The sequence below is a fragment of the Zootoca vivipara genome, chromosome 7 (assembly GCF_965207765.1).
Source record: "Zootoca vivipara chromosome 7, rZooViv2.hap1.1, whole genome shotgun sequence".
NCBI classification, from domain to species: Eukaryota; Metazoa; Chordata; class Lepidosauria; order Squamata; family Lacertidae; genus Zootoca; species Zootoca vivipara.
The window spans coordinates 56107426-56128982 of record NC_142590.1 but is presented as its reverse complement, the minus strand read 5'-3'; the positions used below and the strand labels follow the sequence as shown (position 1 = coordinate 56128982).

Genomic DNA, 21557 nt, shown 5'->3' with positions numbered 1-21557 from the left:
CTAGTGGAACTGTTAAGTTTACCCAATGTACCCAAATATAATGCATTTCTGTATGTCATTTTCACTAATATATACATTGTTTTGCACATTTTACTCTTGCATGTGCATTTTTGTACACATTACTTGACTGGAGAATTACATTGCTTGTGTATTGTTTCAGGAAGTGCAGTTGAAAAAGATTTACCTTTAAATATGAACTGAATCCAATTTCTCTCCCATCCCTACTAAGGAGAAACTTGCCATGTAATGATATGACATCAGTTATCTTATATCACACTATCAATGAGTCTTCTTCTTTGGCAATCACTTGTTACCGAGTAAGATTGTCTTCCATGAACACGGTCTTAACAGTGAGTCCGTAAGTGACTGTGGAGGCCAATTCTGGATCCACACGTCCTTTCACAGTGGGGACATAGGTTTCTGGGCAGGAGCTGATCATGGTGAGGGCGTGTGCGTTCACACACATACGCGAACCAGCCCACAGAGGGATTTCTGCGGGACCGATCCAGCCCAGGCAAGATAAACCTTGCTGACCCCTGCTGTATACCTCTTTTTTTGACTACCAGCATTACGCTTTCCATTTTTAAGTTTGGAATAGAGTAGTTGCTTTGGAAGACGATAATCATGCATCTGAGCAACATCCAATGAAGTTGATGTTGAAGAATCATTGCTTCGACACTGGTGATCTTTGCTTCTTCCAGTACACTGGCATTAGTTCATCTGTCTTCCCAAGTGATATCTAAAAAAATTCCGGAGACACAGTTGATGGAATCTTTTGAGGAGTTGGAGATGGTGTTTATAAGTGGTCCATGTTTCACAAGCATACAGTAAGGTTCATAGTACAATAGCTTTGTAAACAAGCATCTTGGTTTCCCTGTGAATGTCCTAGTACTCAAATACTCTGCGCTGCAATTGGGGGAAAGCTGTATTCGCAGAGCTCAGGCGATGCTCGATTTTGGCATCAATGTTGGTCCTTGTCGGAAGATAACTGCCCACGTAGGAGAAGTGATTGACACTTTCCAATGTTACACCATTGAGTTGGATTTGTGGCGCTGCGGTGGGATTGTTTTGTGCTTGTTTTTGCACTTTGTTTTTTGGATGTTGAGCAATAGGCCAAGCTTTTCCTTCTAACTTCTTCCTCATTCTGTTTGGTATTTACTGTCCCATATTAAGCTGTCTTATACTTGATTCAGACCACTGGTCTATCTAGCCAAGTTATTTTTGTCAGTGGTGGCTCAATTGAATGAGGACAGCTCAATGGAATGGGGTAGTTCAGTGGAGACTACCATTTTATGCTGCCAAGCACCACCATATGGTAAAGAGGGACCTGGAACCCTTTCCAGTGAACATCAGAAAGAGCCAGAGGAGAAATAGAAGGAGTGTTAACTCAGCATCATGCAGATGCACAACTGCTGCATCTGCCATGGGCCAACATCTATGCTGAGCCCTGCTACCCACTCAGTATCTGAGTATCCACCAGGCTGTAGTGTTCTGTGGTTGACAGAGGTAGTCTCTAGCAAAATGCCCCAGAAGGCACCACTGTTGTCAACTCTGATTGATGTTCCCCAGGGTCTAAAGCTGACATCTTAACCGGCTTTACTACTTAAGATACCTTAATCATTAATCTTAGGGATTGGATCTTGGGCCTCGCAAACCTTGTGTTCTATCATACGTGCTATCTCTCCCCCCCCCCAATATACCATTAGATCCTCAGCAGTGACCTCCATGGGCTCCATAGGATAACAAAGGTGAAGAAAACCATAACAGTAATATCACCTCACAGGAAATGTTGGTGGTGATTGTCATATTTAACTAGTACTTAAATGACTCATGCCTACTAGTTAGTGTCTTGGGTGTTCAGGAATTTTTCAGCCCAGCTTTCCAATCAGTGTGGATAGGATTTGGCCCTTAAAAAACTGGCATCTCCAACTGCATGGGATCATTAAAGTTTCCATGACATGTTGGATTTGATTGTTGTGCTGATTTCCTGACTCTATTTCCATTGGGATAATTATTTAGCTAGCTGACCTATATTCCTCAGCAGAGTCACCTCTCTGATGCATCCATTACTTCCTGCTCTGCTCTACCAGGCACTGTTACAATAATCAAAGCACCATCCCCAGAGGAGGTTACATCTTAACAGGGAACAAGTATAGGCCATCATCCTGGTAGCTGCTTGGAACAGGAACACATAAAACATTTTTTCAGGGCAGTCCTCACCTACTATTGCTATGGGAGCCAATAAATTGAAGCTCAGTCTAAACAAGAGTGAGGTGTTGTTGGTGAATGGTTTCTCTGACTGGATAAGTCTTTTACAGGCTGTTCTATAGGGGATTGCACTTCACTTGAACGTGCAAGCTCATAGCTTGGGGGTGTTGCTGGATCCTTCACAACTGGTCAAGGCCTAGGTGGTCTTCGACTAGCTTTAGTTGATGGTCCAGCTACAACCCTATTTCTCGACAGGGATAATTTGGCTTCAGTGATCTATGGTAACCTCTAGACTAGACTACTCCAATGTGCTGTATGTGGGGGCAGGGCCATCTTAAGCATATCCGGCGCTGTGGTGCAAAGATCCCTCTGGCGCCCGCCCCCGTTTCCCAGAGTTGTTGACCTTTTTAGGGGGGGGGTCCCAAATTTGTTGAACTTTTTAAGGAAAGGTTCCCCAGAGTTGTTGACCTGAACTTGGGAATTCCACAGATTTCACTACAGGGAAGGAGAGGCAAGAGCTGGGGGTGGGGGGAACCTACCCCTTCCTTTACTGGATTAAGAGAGAGAGAGAGAAAGTGGGACAGAGGAAAGCAGAAAGGAGAGGGCATTTAACCCACCAACGGAGAGGAGAGGAGGGTGGTGGTCGGGAAGCTGAGCCGGAGTAGAAATAGCGTCGCTCCTCCCACCCACGCAGGCTTCGCAGCCAAGAAGGAAGTACAGCAGGAGGGTTTTTTAAACACAAACACACACACCAACCCCGGTTGCGCCTTGATCCCCTCAAAGTGAGTGCAGCAGCAGATTGTCCTCGCCCATGACCACACACCCAGCGTACGGGGTGTGCGTGTGCAGCCCGCTGCATTTCGCGATGCTACTTAAAGGGAGAAATAAAAGTGCACTTGGGCACAGCTAAGGATGGGTCTGCTTCCCTTCTGCCCACCAGGAAGCCGCTGCACCGAAAAGGGAGAGATGGGGTCCTCACTTGCTGATGGGGAGCTTTGACAGGGAGCTGCTGGGAGAGGCTCCAGCATCCCCGTCGAAACCGTTCCCACCCGCATCTTCGGGGCTCGCCTCCAGCACTCCTGCCATGCACAGGAGGCTTGGGAGGCAAGCTGCATGCCCAGGCATGCAGGGAAAGGGGAGGCCGCCAGCAAAGCTGCGCAGCTCCCCCACTCGCTGGGGCGCCCCTGAGAGGCTGGCGCCCTGGCGCAACGAACCACTAATCCCCATGGGAAAGATGGCTCTGTGTGGGGGTGCCTTTGAGAACAGTTTTGAAACTGGTATGCAATGCCACTGGCAAGCATCTGACTGGGAATGAACAGTCTGGACACATAACACCAGTCTTGGCACAAATGCACTGGCTGTCTAAATGTTTTCAGGCACAATTCAAAGTATTGTTTTAACCTATAAAGCCTTCTATGGCTCAGAACCCCAGTATCTGGCAGAGTGAGGCAGTGGTTGCTGAGGACAGTAGTGGCAGGCAGCCCTGACCATTCCTCCTTAACTCCCCTGGCTGTTGCTTTCTGTTGGAGGATAGAGCTGTGTGTATCACTCAGCCTGTGAGCTAACCTGCTGCTCAGGTGTGAGTAGGGGGTAATATCCCATCCCCAGGGTAGAAGCAACTTTCAGTTGCTAGGGCCTCGGGCAGCAAAGTATCTTGGATAAGTCCTTGCAGCACATGTTAAAAAGTTACAAACAGTGAGAGCATGATGGAGAGGAGTTATCCCGCTGACACATGCAGATTTACATTTCACACCATACAGTGGTACCTTGGTTGTCGAACTTAATCCATTCCAGGAGTCAGTTTGACTCTCAGAACTATTCAAAATCTGAGGCGTGTCTTCTGATTGACTGCAGGAGCTTCCTGCACTCAGTCGGAAGCTGCGGAAGCCACATCTGATCTTCGGCTTCCAAAAAACTTTCACAAACAAGAACACTCACGTCTGGGTTTGTGGCATTTGGGAGCCGATTTGTTTGGGAGCCAAGCCGTTCGACAACCAAGGTACCACTGTATTCACTGCTGGACGTGGTGTGTTACATGGGAGCGAGGAGGGAAGTGTGGCATTTTCCTAATAAAATACTTTGGTTTCTTAACTTACGTCACAGGGTTGTTGTGGGGATGGATTGAGGAATGGAAGAACCACGCATGCCACCTTTGAGCTCCTAGGAGAAAAACATGGGACATAAATGCATTAAATAAATACATAATACCTTGAAGTGGGAAATTGCACTGAAGGTTCAACAGCTATCCCTCAGGGCGTATGTGCAAATTGCCCAGCTAGAGTACCAGCAAAGAGTGTATTGCACTCAAACAAGACAGTTACAATTTGGGATGTTCACATCATTACTGCAGGGGAGGGAACGAGGATTGATCAAGTGTGGAAACTACCAGTCCTTGAAGCTGCAGCAAATATTCAGTTGGAAATCAAATAAAATTTCCCAAGCTGGGGCCAATTTGTTTATTGCATTTCCACCCCACCCTTTGCCTGGGGAGCTCAGGATGGTGCACATGGAGGCTACTGCATTTTATATCCCCACAACCCTGTGAGATGGGGGTAGACAACATGGCACCCACCTGATGTTAAAGCAATGGCTCATATCAGTCCTCCCCAGCATGACTTGTGGTCAGAGATGATGGGAGTTATAGTCCAACAACACCTGGATGCCACTACATGGGCCTAACACTGGGTTAAGAAATAGTGATTTGCTCAAGACCACCCATGCAACATCACAGATAATCAGAGATCTGAGCCCAGTTGCCTCTGACCCATTCCAAAAGCACTATCCATTTCATTGCTTTGACTCTCCATTATATAACCAGCCAACAGTTCCTTCTCATCTTCAGAAAGCATATGTGTAGGGCAATGCTCGAAGTGGGGAGGGACTGGGTGAGATGCCATCCTGCTTCTTTTCCGGCAGACCTATCATCATTCTTTTCACGCAGACATAACTAAGTCAGACCTAATCACTCCACTTCCTTTTTCCTCCTACTTAAGGCCACTGGTCCAGGAAACCAAGTGGGAAGGCTCAAAGCACAGAACCGCAAGACAAGTTTGTATAACATTTGCATAGCCCTGAGCACCTTATAGCTTGCACAGATGATAGTTAACAATCTGGGTTATCAAACAGGGTTAGGCAATTTCTGTTTTTTCAAAGAGTACAACACCACACTTCTAAAATGCATTCACTACTTATCTGGCAAGTTCACTTTTAGATATATGGGACCCAAAAGTATTTAGGGACCTGCAATTTAAAATGAGCATTTTGAATTGTGTCCAGATTGGAAGACACAGTACAGTAGCTCAATGGAAAGAGCACATGCTCTGCTTGTAGAAGTTCCTGGGTTCAGTCCCCAGCATATCCAGTAAAGATTGTGAAATACTTTCTATCTGGACCCCTAGAGAGCTATTGTTAGTCAGTGTGTAGACAATTCTGAGCTAGATGAGCCAATGGTCTGATTGTGTTTCCTGTGTTTCTAAGTCAGCATCTTAAAAAGTAGAGACACCACCTTGCCGACAAAGGTCCATATAGTTAAAGATATGGTTTTCCCAGTAGTGGTATGGACATGGGAGCTGGACCATAAAGAAGGCTGATCGCCGAATAATTGATGCTTTTGAATTATGGTGCTGGATGAAATATACTCGGAGTCGAGAGTGAATTTCATGCTCTTTATTCAGCTCATAGTCATCAAGGAGAAGAAGAGAAGAAGAATGCCTTTTTCCCAAAAACCATCTGCTTATATACATTATTTACACAATGGGCTTTGCGTGATTGGCTACTTCAGGGCTACACCTGTGGGCCAATCAGTTTGTGGATTGACTTCTGCCAGCAGCCTGATTGGCTGCTTCTGCAAGCCAATCAGGTTGCGGATTCACTTCCACCTGGAGTTGGATTGGGTGGCTCCTGTGGACCAATCAGACTGCTGATTCTGGATCCTATTGTTCTATGATTCAGCTCAGTACATAACACTGGAGGAAACTCTTGAGAGTCTCATGGACTGCAAGAAGATCAAACCTATCCATTCTGAAGGAAATCAGCCCTGAGTGCTCAATGGAAGGACAGATCGTGAAGCTGAGGCTATTGGGCCACCTCATGAGAAGAGAAGACTCCCTGGAAAAGACCCTGATGTTGAGAAAGATTGAGGGCACTAGGCGAAGGGGACGACAGAGGACGAGATGGTTGGACAGTGTTCTCGAAGCTACCAACATGAGTCTGACCAAACTGCGGGAGGCAGTGGAAGACAGGAGTGCTTGGAATGCTCTGGTCCATGGGGTCACAAAGAGCTGGACATGACTAAACGACCAAACAGCAACAACATGTTTCTAAGTGGAGGACCAGCTTGATCTGATTTTGTCCTCCCTTTGGACCTCTGCATTCCAGGGCAGCTGCAGCCTCTTCTAAATCAAGGAGCTGTGCTGCCTTTTACACATGCTCCAGGCAGAGACATGGAGCCCAGAAAGTGGGCCAGATCCATGAGTAACCCTTTGTTACATTCTCATGAGAAAGGATCTGCGGTGTGAATTCTAAAATGAGTGACAAGGGCAAAATTCCTCTATTGACAGAAATGATTACTTACCCATTTTATAAAGTTTTAGCAGAAACTTGTCTCCCCCTTGGCAACCTCTGCTGCCCCTTTCTCACCCTCTGCTTCCCTTAGGCGGTCCCAGGGTGGGGTGCAAGAGGCCACCTGTTATTAACTACCAGCTTATATTAGGAACTTTACATATTCCTGGCAGCTAGTTAAAAAAAACAATTTAGAAAAGGGTCATAAGGTGAAGTCTTTCATCCAAGTGAGCCCAGAGTTTTGGATAAAGAGACAAAAAAAAAAGTTCTCCATCAATGAGAGTCATGCAGTGAGACCCTAAGCATGAATGCTGAAAAATAAATACCATTGTGAGCCTGGGATGCAGCCTTATAGTACCAAAGTCAACTAGATTGCCTCCAGATGTTTTGGACTACAATTCCCATCATCCCTGACCACTGGTCCTGTTAGCTAGGGATCATGGGAGTTGTAGGCCAAAACATCTGGAGGGTCGCAGTGTGGGGGTGCCTGGCCTATTGCTATGATGGATCACTCCAAAGCCACATATTTCCTCCCTTCAGCCCACACAGAGTAGAAATCCATTATCATGAGGCTGGAACCAGATAGAATCATATACTGTACGTGGTTTGGTTCTTTCACACTCAGATCATCTCACTGAAATGGAGTTCCACAAGATTCACTTAAGTTACTATTTCTATTGGACCTTGAATACATGTAGATCTTCAAAGATATATGTCAAACTGGTTAACTCAAGTAAACATTCTAAGTTGATTTGACACCTTTTGGGGGACTCTGAAATGATGAGCAGTCCCATCTATTTTTAATCTCTTGTTGGAAGCCGCCCAGAGTGGCTGGGGAAACCCAGCCAGATGGGCAGGGTATAAGTAATAAATTATTGTTATTATAAATTATATATTTCCTTTTCAGCTATTTTTATGTTATGTTCTTTAATATTTATTTTACTTGAAAAAATTTTGGCCATGTATTGTTTTTGTGTTGCTGTTTCGCTGCGATCAAGGAATGCAGTGTTTTTAAAAGTTTTACAATGCAAGCAGCGAAATAACGGAGGGTTATTTTAAATGTGATACATTTCAGTTCCAAGAATTAACAACATTTTCAAGTCTGAAATGGCAGTATTTGAATTCATATTTTGCTTGTATTTAGTTATCAGATCAAAACAATTCTAACCTGATGCATTATCAGTATCTTGATGGATTTTCCCCATGGGCTTAATGTGCTCTAAATACAAGAACCATGTAACAACACCCACAATTGCTTCATAATCTCCATCGACCTTTTTTAATGATTCATTCTCTGTTCATTTGCCCACTTGATCAACACCCTAAGTGCAATACGAAAATAATGATCCACATCCTTGTTCTATTTCTGCATATTCTTCCACCCCACCCCCAGACTTATCATCTTGCAAAAGTGCTCTTTCCCCTTCCTTTGATAGTTTTGTTTATACTAAGGCCTGCACCTCTAGGAGTTTATTTATTACCTGCCTCTGGAAACACCTTGATATACTGCGTAGGACTGGTTGAACAGGAATGGTTGGCATTATTATAATTAAAATAGGTCAAATTGTTACATTTCTGAGCTGTCCTTCTTTCTACAGTGTATTCGCTGAGTTATAGATCACAGGTATAGAAGCACTCAGGGCAAAAGTTCCAAATGCATACATAACATAGGTGAAACTACAGGATGCTAAAGAGGTCAAGGATCCACAAGGCACTGTAGCAGAAACTTCAAAAGATTTCTAGAATGTGGGTGAACTTTTGCCACAACACAATACGTCTTTGAATGAGGGTGCTGATTCAGCCGTGCAGAAATTCCTAACCTCATTTTCTTCATGGCAGACAATTCCTAAGTGACCGGCCCAAGGCTAAATAACAATACAGAGAGGCAAGAGCTGTGATCACAGCCTGCAACTGCCCGACACTTGGCCACGTGTAGGTTTCTTGAACTTGCGCCAACTCCTGCATCATTCTAAAGTAGCTGGTTACTAAAATCTCACGAGGCATCGATGCCTCCAGAAGAGCACCGTCTTTCCTTCTGCAGGAAGGGGAGGGGAAAGGGGCGGGACTTTGGAAGGAAATTTGAAAGGCAGGCTTATTGGGAAGAGGATAAGAGGAACTGCCTGCCTTATTAAAGGACCTTCCATTGGTGATGCTCACTTCTCACTCCAGCTTCCTTACATTTCATTTCTGGGTGAAGGATTTAGTGGCGCAAAGATGAACGAAGCACGGCCACGTTACGTCATCAACCGTCCAGCTTATTCTAGCAACTACTTTGATGAAGAGTTTGAGAGAAAAAGTAGAAGTTACCCACTTGGGGAGAAAATAAAGAATCTTTTCAGGTATGTTGAACGCCACACGTTAGTGTTGTAACCACTTTGAGTCTGTTGTTGTTGTTTAGTTGTTGTTTTACAATCAAGCACTATATAAATTTTATGAAAGATAAATAAATAAAACAAAATAATGCCCACATGCTGTCTAGATTTGTGATGGTGGGCAGTTCAATTGAAACTTTTAATGAGAGATTGCTAATTCCATTATTGAGGGAGTTTTGCACAAATCAGGAGCAAAGAGGCAATCTTAATCCCAGCACTCCCACAAAACTGAAGTGAAGTTTTAAAGCAGAAGCTGGATGTTCACCCATCAGAAAAGCGGTGTGTGCTTTCCACCTTTCTGATTCACTTTTGTGATTTTCCAGCAGATTCTCCTACAGAATTTGCAACCCAAAGAGTGATGCAGAGTTGGTTAAGGCAGCACCAAATATCCAAATCTTATCAGACATCAAAGTGAAGTGGAGAATAATAGACACCTCATTCTCAGTTTTTCTCTTTTTCAATGTTAAAGATTGTTGCTAATTGTTTAATAGAAGACAAAAAATGTTTCCACTGCCACAGCCAAGAGAGATTAGAGTAAGCAAACTACAAATTGTAGAAGGCCAAACAACTTTTCTGACACTAGCCTTCAGAAAAACATAATTGTGTAGATAAGGGAACTTGTACTGATTCATTGCCACCATTGCTGGCTTGTTGGATTTACTCACTCTTGAATAAATATATTTTTTCCAGGAAGGAGAGAGCAATAATATTGATACCCATCCTCTAAGAAACCCACCCAACCCCAATGTATACGGAGTATTTGAAAAGAATAAAACAATTGTGAAGAAGACATTTGTGCCAGCTGTCTTCCTAGTTTTGTCATCTTCACCCAGTGATAGTGAATTTGTGGCATTTCAGTTGTTGGACTCAGTTTTCATTAACCTCTGCCATCACAACCAAGAGCCATCAAGGGTGATGGGAGCTATAGTCCAGCAACATCTGAAAGGCCATGGGTTCCCCATCCTGTCACTCATTTATTTTTTAATTACACTGTTGGTCCTTCATTGCTTTAAAGCAAATTTAAGATCACTTTATACAGTGATGCATCGGGGCTCTAGATGGGAGACCACCCTGTTTCACAAAGAGGTAAAAATAACAGTCAAGACTTGGTTTGTGCAACAGTGTTTCCTAGATACCGTATTATTCCTTCTTGGTATTACATGGATTATTTCTCGTTCACCTAAAGAAACAAGGTGTGGTACATAAAATTAAATGAATGACAGGCCCTGCCCTGAGGCTTATAGTCTAACAGACTAGACACACATCAGAAAGGGAGGAGTCAAGGGGAAAACAGAGGTCTGAGGTCAGTTAGAGAATGTCAGAGGGAGAATTGAGCCTTAATCAGTCCCTCAGCAGAGTGAGCCAGTGTGCCCTTAACAGAGGTGTGGGGGGGGGGGGTAGGAGGTTGCAGGTGGCAGGGAGAGATGCTCTGTGATTCTCATGTCACACATCCTCCCCCCTTTCTCACAGAAACTTTAATGGAGATCCATCCACACTTAGAAGCAGTTCACACAGTCATTTGGTCCTGCGGGTATGGTTAGAAAACAGGCATGGTGCACCTCTCTCTGGTTATTCATTGAGGAAATGGTTGAGCATCTTTTGTCATATGATGGGACACATTCTGAAGAGGAGGAGGAGGAGGAGGAGGAGGAGGAGGAGGAGGAGGAGGAGGAGGAGGAGGAGAAGAAGAAGAAGAAGAAATAATTTATTTATACCCCGCCCACCCAAACAGTTCCCAGATAATGTTACCCACATCAGTCAGTGCTTTGCTTGAAATTCAGACCCCATGCTTAGGGATGGGGTTGTGTTTTTTTTTAAAAAAAAAATGAGTACACATTTAAAGATAAGCCCACCAAACTGCCACATTCCAAATCAATATGCAAACTGAAACACACTGCTCCTTTTTGAAATTCACATTTTTCTGAATTTTGTATTGCAGTGGTTCGGCCAAAAAATTATAGAAACACATAGAAATGCACATATTAGTGAAGATAACATACAAAGATGCATTATATATGGGGGGATGGCTCTGCAGAAATGTGTCATAAGGCAAAATTGCAGCCAAAAATGTTTTTATTAGGAAAAATTTGAACTGAAATGCTAATGAATTTTCATGAGAAATTTTGATTTATTTTTTAAAAAGCTGCACATTTATGAGGAAATGTGGAGAACTGGATTTAAGACTGTGAAAATGAAAAACTTAATCAAAACTGACAGGTCCATCCACCCCTACCCATTCTACTTAAGGGACTTGCTTAGATGCAGACAAAAGGAGCACAAAGACCACTCAACATTAGTAGAGTAAGATGTGTCAACACATACATACAAAAGCACAAGCCATGCACAGGAAATACTAAATAAATTGGAGTCCTTGGAGAGTTGAGAAAATCAAATGAAAAGAATCCAAGAGCTCTGGCCAGGTAGTGGAATAATTTTTAGAAAGTTTTTTAAGTTGAGAATAATAAGACAAATTCCAGTAGTAATTGAGTTTTTAGAAATCCAGGACAAGGTCCTGTTTCGGTTTATTCTTTATCTGCTCTAGTTTCAAGGTCAAAGCATACCATTCATGTTTTTCTAAATTTCTTATTATTCTCAACTTAAAACTTTCTAAAAATTATTCCACTACCTGGCCATAGCTCTTGGATTCTTTTCATTTGATGCACAGGAAATAAGCAACTTGCAACCAGGTGTTGGATCCAGAACATTAGTTTTCTCCACAGTATGTGTTTGTACTGCACTGCAGGACTTTGGGTAGATGGCCATATATATTCTCTAGATGTTGACTGGGTGAAGGCATTGCCAAGCAAGCATTAATTAAGTAAACTGGATGCATTACTTTGGATTACACAATGATGTTGACTTTAGATTTGGGTGGCACCCAGCGTGACTGAATGGTCTCTTAAGTAGACAGAGCTGTGGAATCATGCCAAAGGAATAGCTGCTCTCTGAGTGACTTCACAGATGCTCAGAAGAGTGCCACCTAGGGGAGAAAAAGTAAGTACAGACATAGCTATTTTAGATTCCTAATTCAAAGCAATCTGGTTCAGTTGCAAATGCAGCACATTCATCTTATATGGGATACATTAATGCTTGATGAAGAGTAGCAATATCATAACCATTGCCACTTATTACAAAAGTATAGGTCTTTTTTCTTTTGGTCAGAGCTTAAGCTCAAGTACGACGAAAGTGGAGCTGATGTTGAAGCCAGTCACTTTAACATGAATAATGCAAATTAAACAGGGCTTGAGGCTTTTCATATTGAACTGGGCAGTCTGCTACAAGGTGTCAGTGCAACCTAGAGCTGATTCTTGCCTCTTCTTTTCCTTAGCTGGTGTGCTGCCGATGCTTTTTAGCTTGGGCTGCCTTTTGCCTGTGTTTTTCTGTGTTTGGGGAAGTGGTTATGTGAGTGGTGACTCTCAGCTGCAGTGTCAAAAGTGCAATAATAATGGTAGGAAGAAAAGACATAGCAAGAAGCCGCAATCTGTTCCCTGGACCTACCCAGTCAAGCCTTCTCTGGTAGATCTTGCAAGCCATTATAGGCAAGGGTCAACAGAGCATGTGGTCAGCCTAATGTGGTCAGCCTAATCTTAGGGTGCGATAACAATGCCCTAGACATTTCCACTGGAGTGATATCAACTGTGGCATCAAGTTCAGAGTGAATGCAAGCAACTTTAACCCACAAAATGCTTTGCAAATTGATCACAGCAAACTTCTGAGTGGTTAACTGTCTCTGACTTTACCATTTGCTCCTTTATAAATAAAGCAATGCTCACAAGACAGCTCACAAAGGACTCAACAGTGGTGAAGAAGTAGGCTTGTTTCCCTGCTGCCACCAAATGGTAGGCATGCTTATAAATGCTTACACGTGTTGGGTCGATTTCACCTTGAGACTTGTGCCACCAGCCCTCTGGCCACCAACTGGCCCTCTTCATTGCATCCTCTACCTTCTCATTTCCTCCCCTCCATGTGTCAGAGTGGATTAAAAGTATATCTAGAGGACAAAGGCCGTGCCAATCCCACGGAGTCCTGCATGCGATCAGGACCGAAGGGGCTGAGGGTGGAGGTGTATAAAAGGATGGAGGAGCCACCACTGAAGCCCGAAGCCCTTCCAGCTACCACCACTGGGCTCGGCTGCACCCCTGGCTCCTCCCAGCCCCCATGTGTCAAAGCACGTATCATTGCCCCCACTAATATTTTATTCAAGTTGGCACCTCTGAGTGAGTCTCTCTGGGCAGCTGCAGCCAATCAGGAATAGGCAGCACCAAGCTAGATAGGCCAATGACCTGATTCAGTACAAAGCTCTGGGAGGAAGTTCCACTGAAGCAGTAGGACTATCTTTGGAGTAAACATTCATAGGTTCTAAGTCAGTGTGTAACTGTGCAGTTGTATCCTGTTGATTTCTCATGTCCCATTGCTTGAAGCAGGTCACACATGCTTTCTTTGTTTTGTTAACTACTGTGTTTTTCCATGTATAAGACGACCCCTACTTTTGGGAGCCCAAAATTAATAAATCAGTATTTTTTAGTTGTTTGGGGGAAATTGGCCAAAAAAGTTGTTGAGCTTTTTCTGAGCAATTCTACGCTTGATCTCCAAGCCAAGCTCCTTCCTCACCTCAGCACCATCTCACCTCTCCAGCTGGCAGGAGCTGCCACCTCACCCAAAACCATCTTGTGTGTTTGGGGGGGGCATTGTCTTGTACACAGAAAAATACAGTAATCCACTAAGCAGGCTGTATCAGGGCTGCTTGAACTAATAATGTGATGGCTTATTACCCTCATTGTGTTTAGCCACCCAGTAACAACCCACATTGATTTTGCTGAAATTTTGTTTGGTTTTGACAAAGGATCTTGACATGGCCTTAACAAGAAGCCTGAGCAAAAACCCTCCACAGAATTTAGCTGGGCATCTTGTTCTCCAGAGTTTGATGGAGGCTGGGATAATGGGGAGCTGACTCATTACTGCATTAAACACAATGAAAGGCTAATTATGAATAATCGGAATGGAACATTTTTTCCATTGTGTGTTCTATACTTCATGCCAGCACTGTGTGGGCGTAGAAAACCATGAGACCAAAAAAGCAGCTCTTTGCCCTGCCTGCATGAAGTGCTGGGCTCAGTCAGTCTCCTTATAAAGGTAAAGGTATACCCCTGACAGTTAAGTCCAGTCACGGATGACTCTGGGGTTGCTGCGCTCATCTCGCTCTATAGGCCGAGGGAACCGGCATTTGTCCGCAGACAGCTTCCGGGTCATGTGGCCAGCATGACTAAGCCGCTTCTGGTGAGCTAGATCAGCGCACGGAAATGCCATTTACCTTCCCGCCAGAGCGGTACCTATTTACCTACTTGCACTTTAACGTGCTTTCGAACTGCTAGGTGGGCAGGAGCTGGGACCAAACAACGGGAGCTCACCCCATCACGGGGATTCGGACCGCCGAACTTCTGATTGGCAAGCCCTAGGATCTGTGGCTTAGACCACAGCGCCACCCACGTCCCTAGTCTCCTTATAACCATACACAAAATATCTAACAGTGGAAAAGTCTCCTATTAAATTCAGTTCCTCTTTCTCCTTTCTCACTAGATGTTCACCATCCAGATTCAAACTCATCCTGTACAGCCTGTTTCCTATTCTTGTATGGCTTCCAAAATATAAAATCAAAGATTATATTGTGCCCGATGTCCTTGGTGGAATCAGTGCTGGGACTATTCAGGTGCCTCAAGGTGAGAGAACTTTGCCCTTTACATATTACTACCAAACATGAGCAGTTTCACCAATGGGGAAAAATGAGGAAATGTGTATATATCTTGGTGTAACACATCATCTAAGCTATGGCAGGTAATAGATTTCTGCTTATGGCCCACTTTAGTTATGATCAGTGAAGCGAAGATGCAACTTTTAAAGAAATGTCTATTTACTTTGCTCTGGTCCATACTTTTAAAAATCACCCCCTCCCTAATGTTTAGGAACCTCACACCACAGCCATGGGGGGGAGTAGCATATGTACCAGGGTGTCAACATTGACACAATACCCTTGAAATCTGTCACAAAGTTCATTTTCTCCAAAAAGTGGGGATAAATCCTGTAAGCAGGATTGGGTATCTGTGTGTATGTGCCCTCTATCAAACATTATTACCCCTATGCATTTATAAGGATGGGACTGCACAATGTAGGGAATTTTTAACTGCAACATGGATCCGCATTGGCATCTTGGTTGTGTAAACCTCAGCAATAATGACAGAACATTAATGTCACCCTTAGCCTGCTTGCTGAGCACCCCAAACATCTAATATCGTCTTTGTTGCCTAGCCTTTCTGATGGTGCCATGTTGGATCAACTGTTATGATTAGCTCACGTGCAGGGCTGTAGCATCTTTAAAAATGGGTTGCATACGAGAGGAGACCTGCTGTAGAGTCTGCCATGGAGTGTGGCATCTTGTTTTCATAAGGCAGACTTGAGCATGGTTAGGATGGAAGGTCTGATCTGCTTTTCACTTGTGTTTTTTAGGTATGGCCTTTGCTCTGTTGGCCAACCTACCTCCGATCAATGGGCTCTACTCATCCTTCTTCCCTCTGATAGCCTATTTCTTGCTAGGAGGTGTTCATCAAATGGTCCCAGGTGAGGTCTTCTATTCCACTATAGTGACCAAATTAAGTGCACATACCTCCTCAAGCTTTAGTACATAAACTGGAAGTTTGCACTAATGCATTAAAGAAATTGCTGAAGGGCAGAGGTGGGGGGCATCTATTGTCAATAAAATTGTGGCCTGATCTCACTCAAATATTAGTTGACATGTCTCTTATTCTTGGTAATGGGGAGGAACCACTGGCGGAGGAAGGTGGGTGCAGGGGGTGAGCACCGCTCCGGGTGTCATCCCTGAGCGGGGGTGACATTCAGTGCACCACCCGCCCGCGACTTGGACTCCCATGCCTACCACGAGCCATCGGGGGAAGGGGGAGCTGCTGTGCCGCTTTGCCGGTTCCTTCCTCTCCCCTTCCCGCTCCCCTGCCTCCTCCTTCCCATCCTCTCCCCTGCCTGCCTGCCTCCTCCAGCCGGGAGCGTGGCGCAGCAGCTCCTCCCTTCCCCTAACAGCTGGCGGTAGGTGTGGGAGTCACGGGCGGGCGGTGCGCCGTTGCCCCGTCTCCTGGCTAGAGGAGGCAGGCAGGCAGGGGAGAGGACAGGAAGGAGGCAGGCGAGCAGAAGGGGAGTGGAAGGAAACGGGATCGGTGGGTGCGTGTGCGGCTATCCTGTGCCTGGGAGGGCAGTCTCTGTGCCCCTCGGGAACACACCCGCCCTGGGCAGCACAGGCATATGCTCTGCCACTGGTTGCAAGGCTGGGGAAAAGAGATCCATAATTCATTTTATGCCAAAACAATAAATAAATAAATTCCTTCCAGTAGCACCTTAGAGACCAACTAAGTTTGTCATAGGTATGAGCTTTCGTGTGCATGCACACTTCTTCAGATACCATGCACACGAAAGCTCATACCTATGACAAACTTAGTTGGTCTCTAAGGTGCTACTGGAAGGAATTTATTTATTTTTATTTCTTATTTCGACTACGTCAGACCAACACGGCTACCTACCTGTAACTCATTTTATGCCGTTATCAATCATGTACCAATCAGCCATTTTACGCTACTGCCAGTTATGTAGATGAAACTAAGCAGAAGGGTAGCCCAACCTGGCCCATTGATCTATATATTTTTGCAGTCTTCAGCCACCTTCAGCACTAACTGTCACTGCATACATGAGAAGATCCTCTGCATGAGTGTAAGCCAACCTTTGTGTGTGTGTGTCCCACAGGTACTTTTGCAGTCATCAGTATTATTGTGGGGAATGTCTGTCATGAGCTGGCTCCTGATTCCGACTTCGAGTACTTTAACAGCACAGCCAATGAGATGATGATTAACAACACAGCCATGGAAGCAGCCAGACTGGAGATCTCTGCCACCTTGGCTTGTCTGACAGCCATAATCCAGGTAGGGATGCCCTGTATTCAGAACCGTGCAGAAGGCAGCCGTGCATAGAGTTTGGCATTAACTGCTCATGTATTGAACAGAAGGGAAAGCAAAGGGATGACTATACTAGCATTTGGAAGCCAATGTAGAAAACAAAGGTGGCTATTTGAGCTGTATGGATGAACATGTGCCTTTAAACACCCATGTATACACACATCTAGAAACGCTAACTGTTCCAGGACATCAGATGCATCCATAGACACATGCTTCATCGACACATGCTTCAAGTGAAACACTGGTATACCATGTTTGCATAACATATGTGGAGCTGCCCTTACATTGATGCCCAAGATGTAGCAGCAATACTCTTTATAGGTATTAAGCCTACAGCTAAATATTGGTGTGGCTCAGAAAGATCTGTGCCCTGCCTCATCTGCTGTTACCTCATCTCTCCTGCGGCAGGGATGGGTCACATATATTGGGTCGGTGCCATACTCCTACACTGGAGGAAATTCCTCCTGGAACAGTTATCTTATTCATTTCCACACACCAGAGACTAGGGATGAAAGGAGCTCTCAATTCTGGTTATCTCCAGTTCTTCCCCTTTCTGCAGCAATGTGAGATTATTATGTTTTTCAAATCCTCATAAAAGTTCTTCAGTGTTTCAGTGTGTATATTTGACTAAGTTATACATGTTTGCAAGCAATTCCTCCTAATGTAACACGTTTTAGTTTGTTATGTTCGTTTGCTATATTCATTTTTATGCCCGTTCCCCCTGTTATATGTATTTTTTATAAACAGTGGTTGGTTGGGGAACTGCATTGCAAAACTCATATACGTGTGAATTTTGAAGGATGGCTATACTTTGGTTCCCATGCTGATTTGGGAAAGAGAAAATTATATACCCTCGGCTTCATTTGCAAACTCAACTGAACTTCTTCCCTATCCAAGATTCCTGTGGACTATAGTTTGAACTATGGGGTATCCTTCTGAGAAGCTGTGCTCACTATTCCATCTGGCATGTCTGACTGTCTGTCTGTCCATAGATATGCCTAGGATTTGTGCAGTTTGGCTTCGTTGCGATCTACCTCTCAGAATCCTTCATCAGGGGCTTCATGACAGCAGCTGGCCTGCAGATCCTCATCTCTGTGCTCAAGTATATCTTTGGCCTGAAGATTGACTCCTACACAGGACCCCTTGCCATTGTTTATGTAAGTCAGTTACCAGAGGATGATATGGTGGTTATTGCCCTAACCTGCCCGATTGTGACAAATGATATTAATGATTAATTTCCCTAGTCAACTGAAGATTTGGCCTGCTGTATAAATGCAATAATGAAATAATGAGTGGCTGAGATGTTTTTCTCCCCTTTGCCTTAAAATGCAAGGAACAAATGAAAATAGTAAAATAAAATAGATTATCAAACCATATATTTATGAAAGGAAATGTTATCAACTGGACTGAAGAAAGCATGAGGTCAGGAGATATTTCAAGAGAGAATGGCAGGCTTGCAAAGTCTCCCGAATCTTGCACAGAAGGCAGAATTTTGCTCGCAGTTGTGCTGCATGGCAGGAAAAGCTACACCTGGTAAATTTTCCCTGCTGGATAACTCTTCAAAGGTACAGGAGTACTCTTGGGGTCCTGTAATTCTAGGAAATGTGCACATAAGTATCAGAGTTACCATTGATTCTTCCACATTTTAATTATAAGGGATTAGAAGAAAGCACTTGTGGAGTTATGGAGGCTGCAGTGACCTGCTGTGCGCCTCTTGAACCTTTCTCTGAATTCCCAGCTGGATGCCGTTGTTGGAAACAACAAGTCAGATTAAATGCATCCTGTCTGGTCAGGCCCTGCTTACTGACCCTATAATTAATCCATAGCTGGCTACTGCAGGGACTGTGCTGCTTTGAGTTCTAGCAAGTCTCAACACCAGACTACAAGGCTAAATAATGGGCACTGATGGACCATCTCGGTGTCTTGGAAAGCATATCTCCCAGTCATGCTGAAAAATGCACATGCTGCCCTTTTCTTGTTTCATCCTTCCTTTCTTTTTTCTAGACCTTTATTGATATTTGCAAAAACTTGCCCAAGACCAACATAGCCTCCCTCGTCTTTGCACTGATCAGCACTGTGCTTCTGATTATCGTGAAGGAGCTGAATATGAAATACATGAAGAAGATTCGAGTCCCCATTCCCATGGAGATTGTTATAGTAAGTAGTAGATCCTGAGTTCTTTCTTCCCCCTGCTTTTATCAAAGTGGTTAGAGGGCATTAGAACCTCCATTGTAGTCAGTGCCTGCCCTCCCTTCTCTTCAGATGCAGAGATAAATTTATAAAAGAGCTGTTGACTATTCAGCTAAGAGAGTGGTCAAAAATACACCCAAGGAGGAAACTGATGTAATAATTCACTTCTGGGTGAAGTATTGCACTCAAGTTTTCTGATTTGAGATAAGGAAGCTGGCATGTTTCTGGTTGGGCTAGAGGTCTTCTGAGTCCTTTCCAAATGTTTGGATTCTCCCCCCCCCCTTTGCACAATAAATGTCCAGTTATTTGTGCGCAAGGGTCCAGCATATCTGATGAAATCCTTCCCAAATGAATTTGTTAAGGTTTTGCTGTTGCTCTTGGCTGTTTTTATTGCCACAAACTAACACAACTGCCCCTCTGTAATTTGACGCAGGGAATTCAACCATCTTCATTCAAGATAATGCTTCTGTTGTTTTAATAATAACATGCTTTCCCAACTCTTGGACAATTTCCTGGTTCATAAGCCATGCTAAGCTACAGCTTGGTACTATACGGATGAGGGGCCACAAGTCTGCGTGAAGCAGACTTTCTCCTTCCACTTTCTTAGGAGGAGGACTTATGCCAAGTTTAGTTTCACTTTCAACAAAGCTCTTTTTAGCATTACAGTACTTATGAACTGGGTGTCGCGGTTTATAACAACAGTTATTTGCTAAGCAAGGCAGCTTCAAACCAGTCCTTAGTATGTGCCCCTTTTGCACACCTACTGTGACAAACTGGTCCATGCAGAAGTCAGATATTAAAAATGCTATGGTATTATTCATCTGCGGGCTCACAATCCTGTTGCTGATACTAACTGCATCATTGACCTATACATCCTACCAATTTAAACAACAATGCAAACTTGCGCTCTCAGGTGTATGGTCAGCCAAGGACACTGAAGAAAAATGTGCTGATATGGCCAGCTTAACCTTGACTCGTGCTTCAATGAGTCTGGGTGAAAACATCCTCGGACTATATAGCAGGAAATGTCCATGCAGATAATGTAGTTGTATTCCAAAGTATTGAAACGTGATAAGACAGGAAGCTGTAGTAAGATGCTTACATGCCTCAGGTGATCAGGGAGGCAGGAGGCCAATGTACGTGCTGACACCCAGGGAGCATTTGTGTAATTAGAGCTGTGGGAAATGCAAAGATTTGGGCAGACATTGTCTTTGGTTTCAATTTGCAATCACTCCAAAGTTTGCTATTGCAGCAGTGTGAAATGAAGCTTACTGTTCTAATATAGGAATGTGTTACATCCACTTTACTCTGGTTTTGAATAGTATTGGTGGAGACAGGATAGCAGGAAAAGCAGAATTTACTCAAGTTTCAAAAACTGAAATGTGCAGGAGAGATGCCGTGAGAACAGGAATCTGTGTGAACCATGGCAGAATGCCTGAATAAAACTTTCTCTGACTTATTGGCTTTTTTATAGCGGTTAGCTCTAAGACAGACCTGTGACTCCAGAAAGAACTCTTCTCCCATACTCTGAGAATTCTCAGTTATATACTTTGATCTACCCAGTAACCACCATCTTCTTGATACAAAAGAGACTTTAAATGGAGTGTCCTGACAATAAATGGAGCAGTCCAATGCATCCACGAATTTAAACATAGCTGGTAGATATGATAATGCACGACTAACTCATTCATTCAATCAATCGTTCATTCATTCATTTGCTATCTACAGGAAAACTACTCTCAATGGATTTCTCCCCACTTAATGCAAATCAAAATTTATACAAACTGAATCCAGTTCTCTGCTGAAGGAATATGTTAATAAATTCAGCTTGTATGAAACCGAAAAATGTGCTGCTAGCCTAAAGCCTTTTTTATGCTTTGATTTCAGGTCATTGTAGCTACTGCAATTTCTGGAAGCTTTGATATGCCTGATAAATATGACATGCCCATTGTTGGCCATATTAATATGGGGTGAGTCAATGCACTGGATTATTCTCTTTCCAAGAGTTCCTTCTCTTCTAGAACAGGGATATCCTAATGATGCCAATCCATGAATCCCACCCACTGTATTTAATAATGAATATATTCTGAAATAAGGGCTGAGCCAGACATGATATGGAAGATTCAAGGGCGTACCCACCACGGGGCAAGTTAGGGCAGCTGCCCTACTCTAGAAGCAGGGCTGGTGGGCAGAGGCGGAGCCCAGCCCGTCGGAGCGC

General features: G+C 43.9%; 1 protein-coding gene across 1 annotated transcript in view; it reads left to right on the top strand.

Moving 5' to 3' along the window:
• SLC26A9 (solute carrier family 26 member 9) overlaps positions 1–21557 on the top strand; it is a 61423-nt gene that overhangs the window by 15406 nt on the left and 24460 nt on the right. Inside the window, exons 2-8 of the mRNA XM_035122272.3 lie at positions 8966–9107; positions 14718–14857; positions 15642–15752; positions 16941–17116; positions 18142–18306; positions 19154–19306; positions 21227–21309. Coding sequence (XP_034978163.1) covers positions 8983–9107; positions 14718–14857; positions 15642–15752; positions 16941–17116; positions 18142–18306; positions 19154–19306; positions 21227–21309 — 953 coding nt within the window. The 5' untranslated portion in view covers positions 8966–8982. The remainder of the gene's footprint in view (positions 1–8965; positions 9108–14717; positions 14858–15641; positions 15753–16940; positions 17117–18141; positions 18307–19153; positions 19307–21226; positions 21310–21557) is intronic.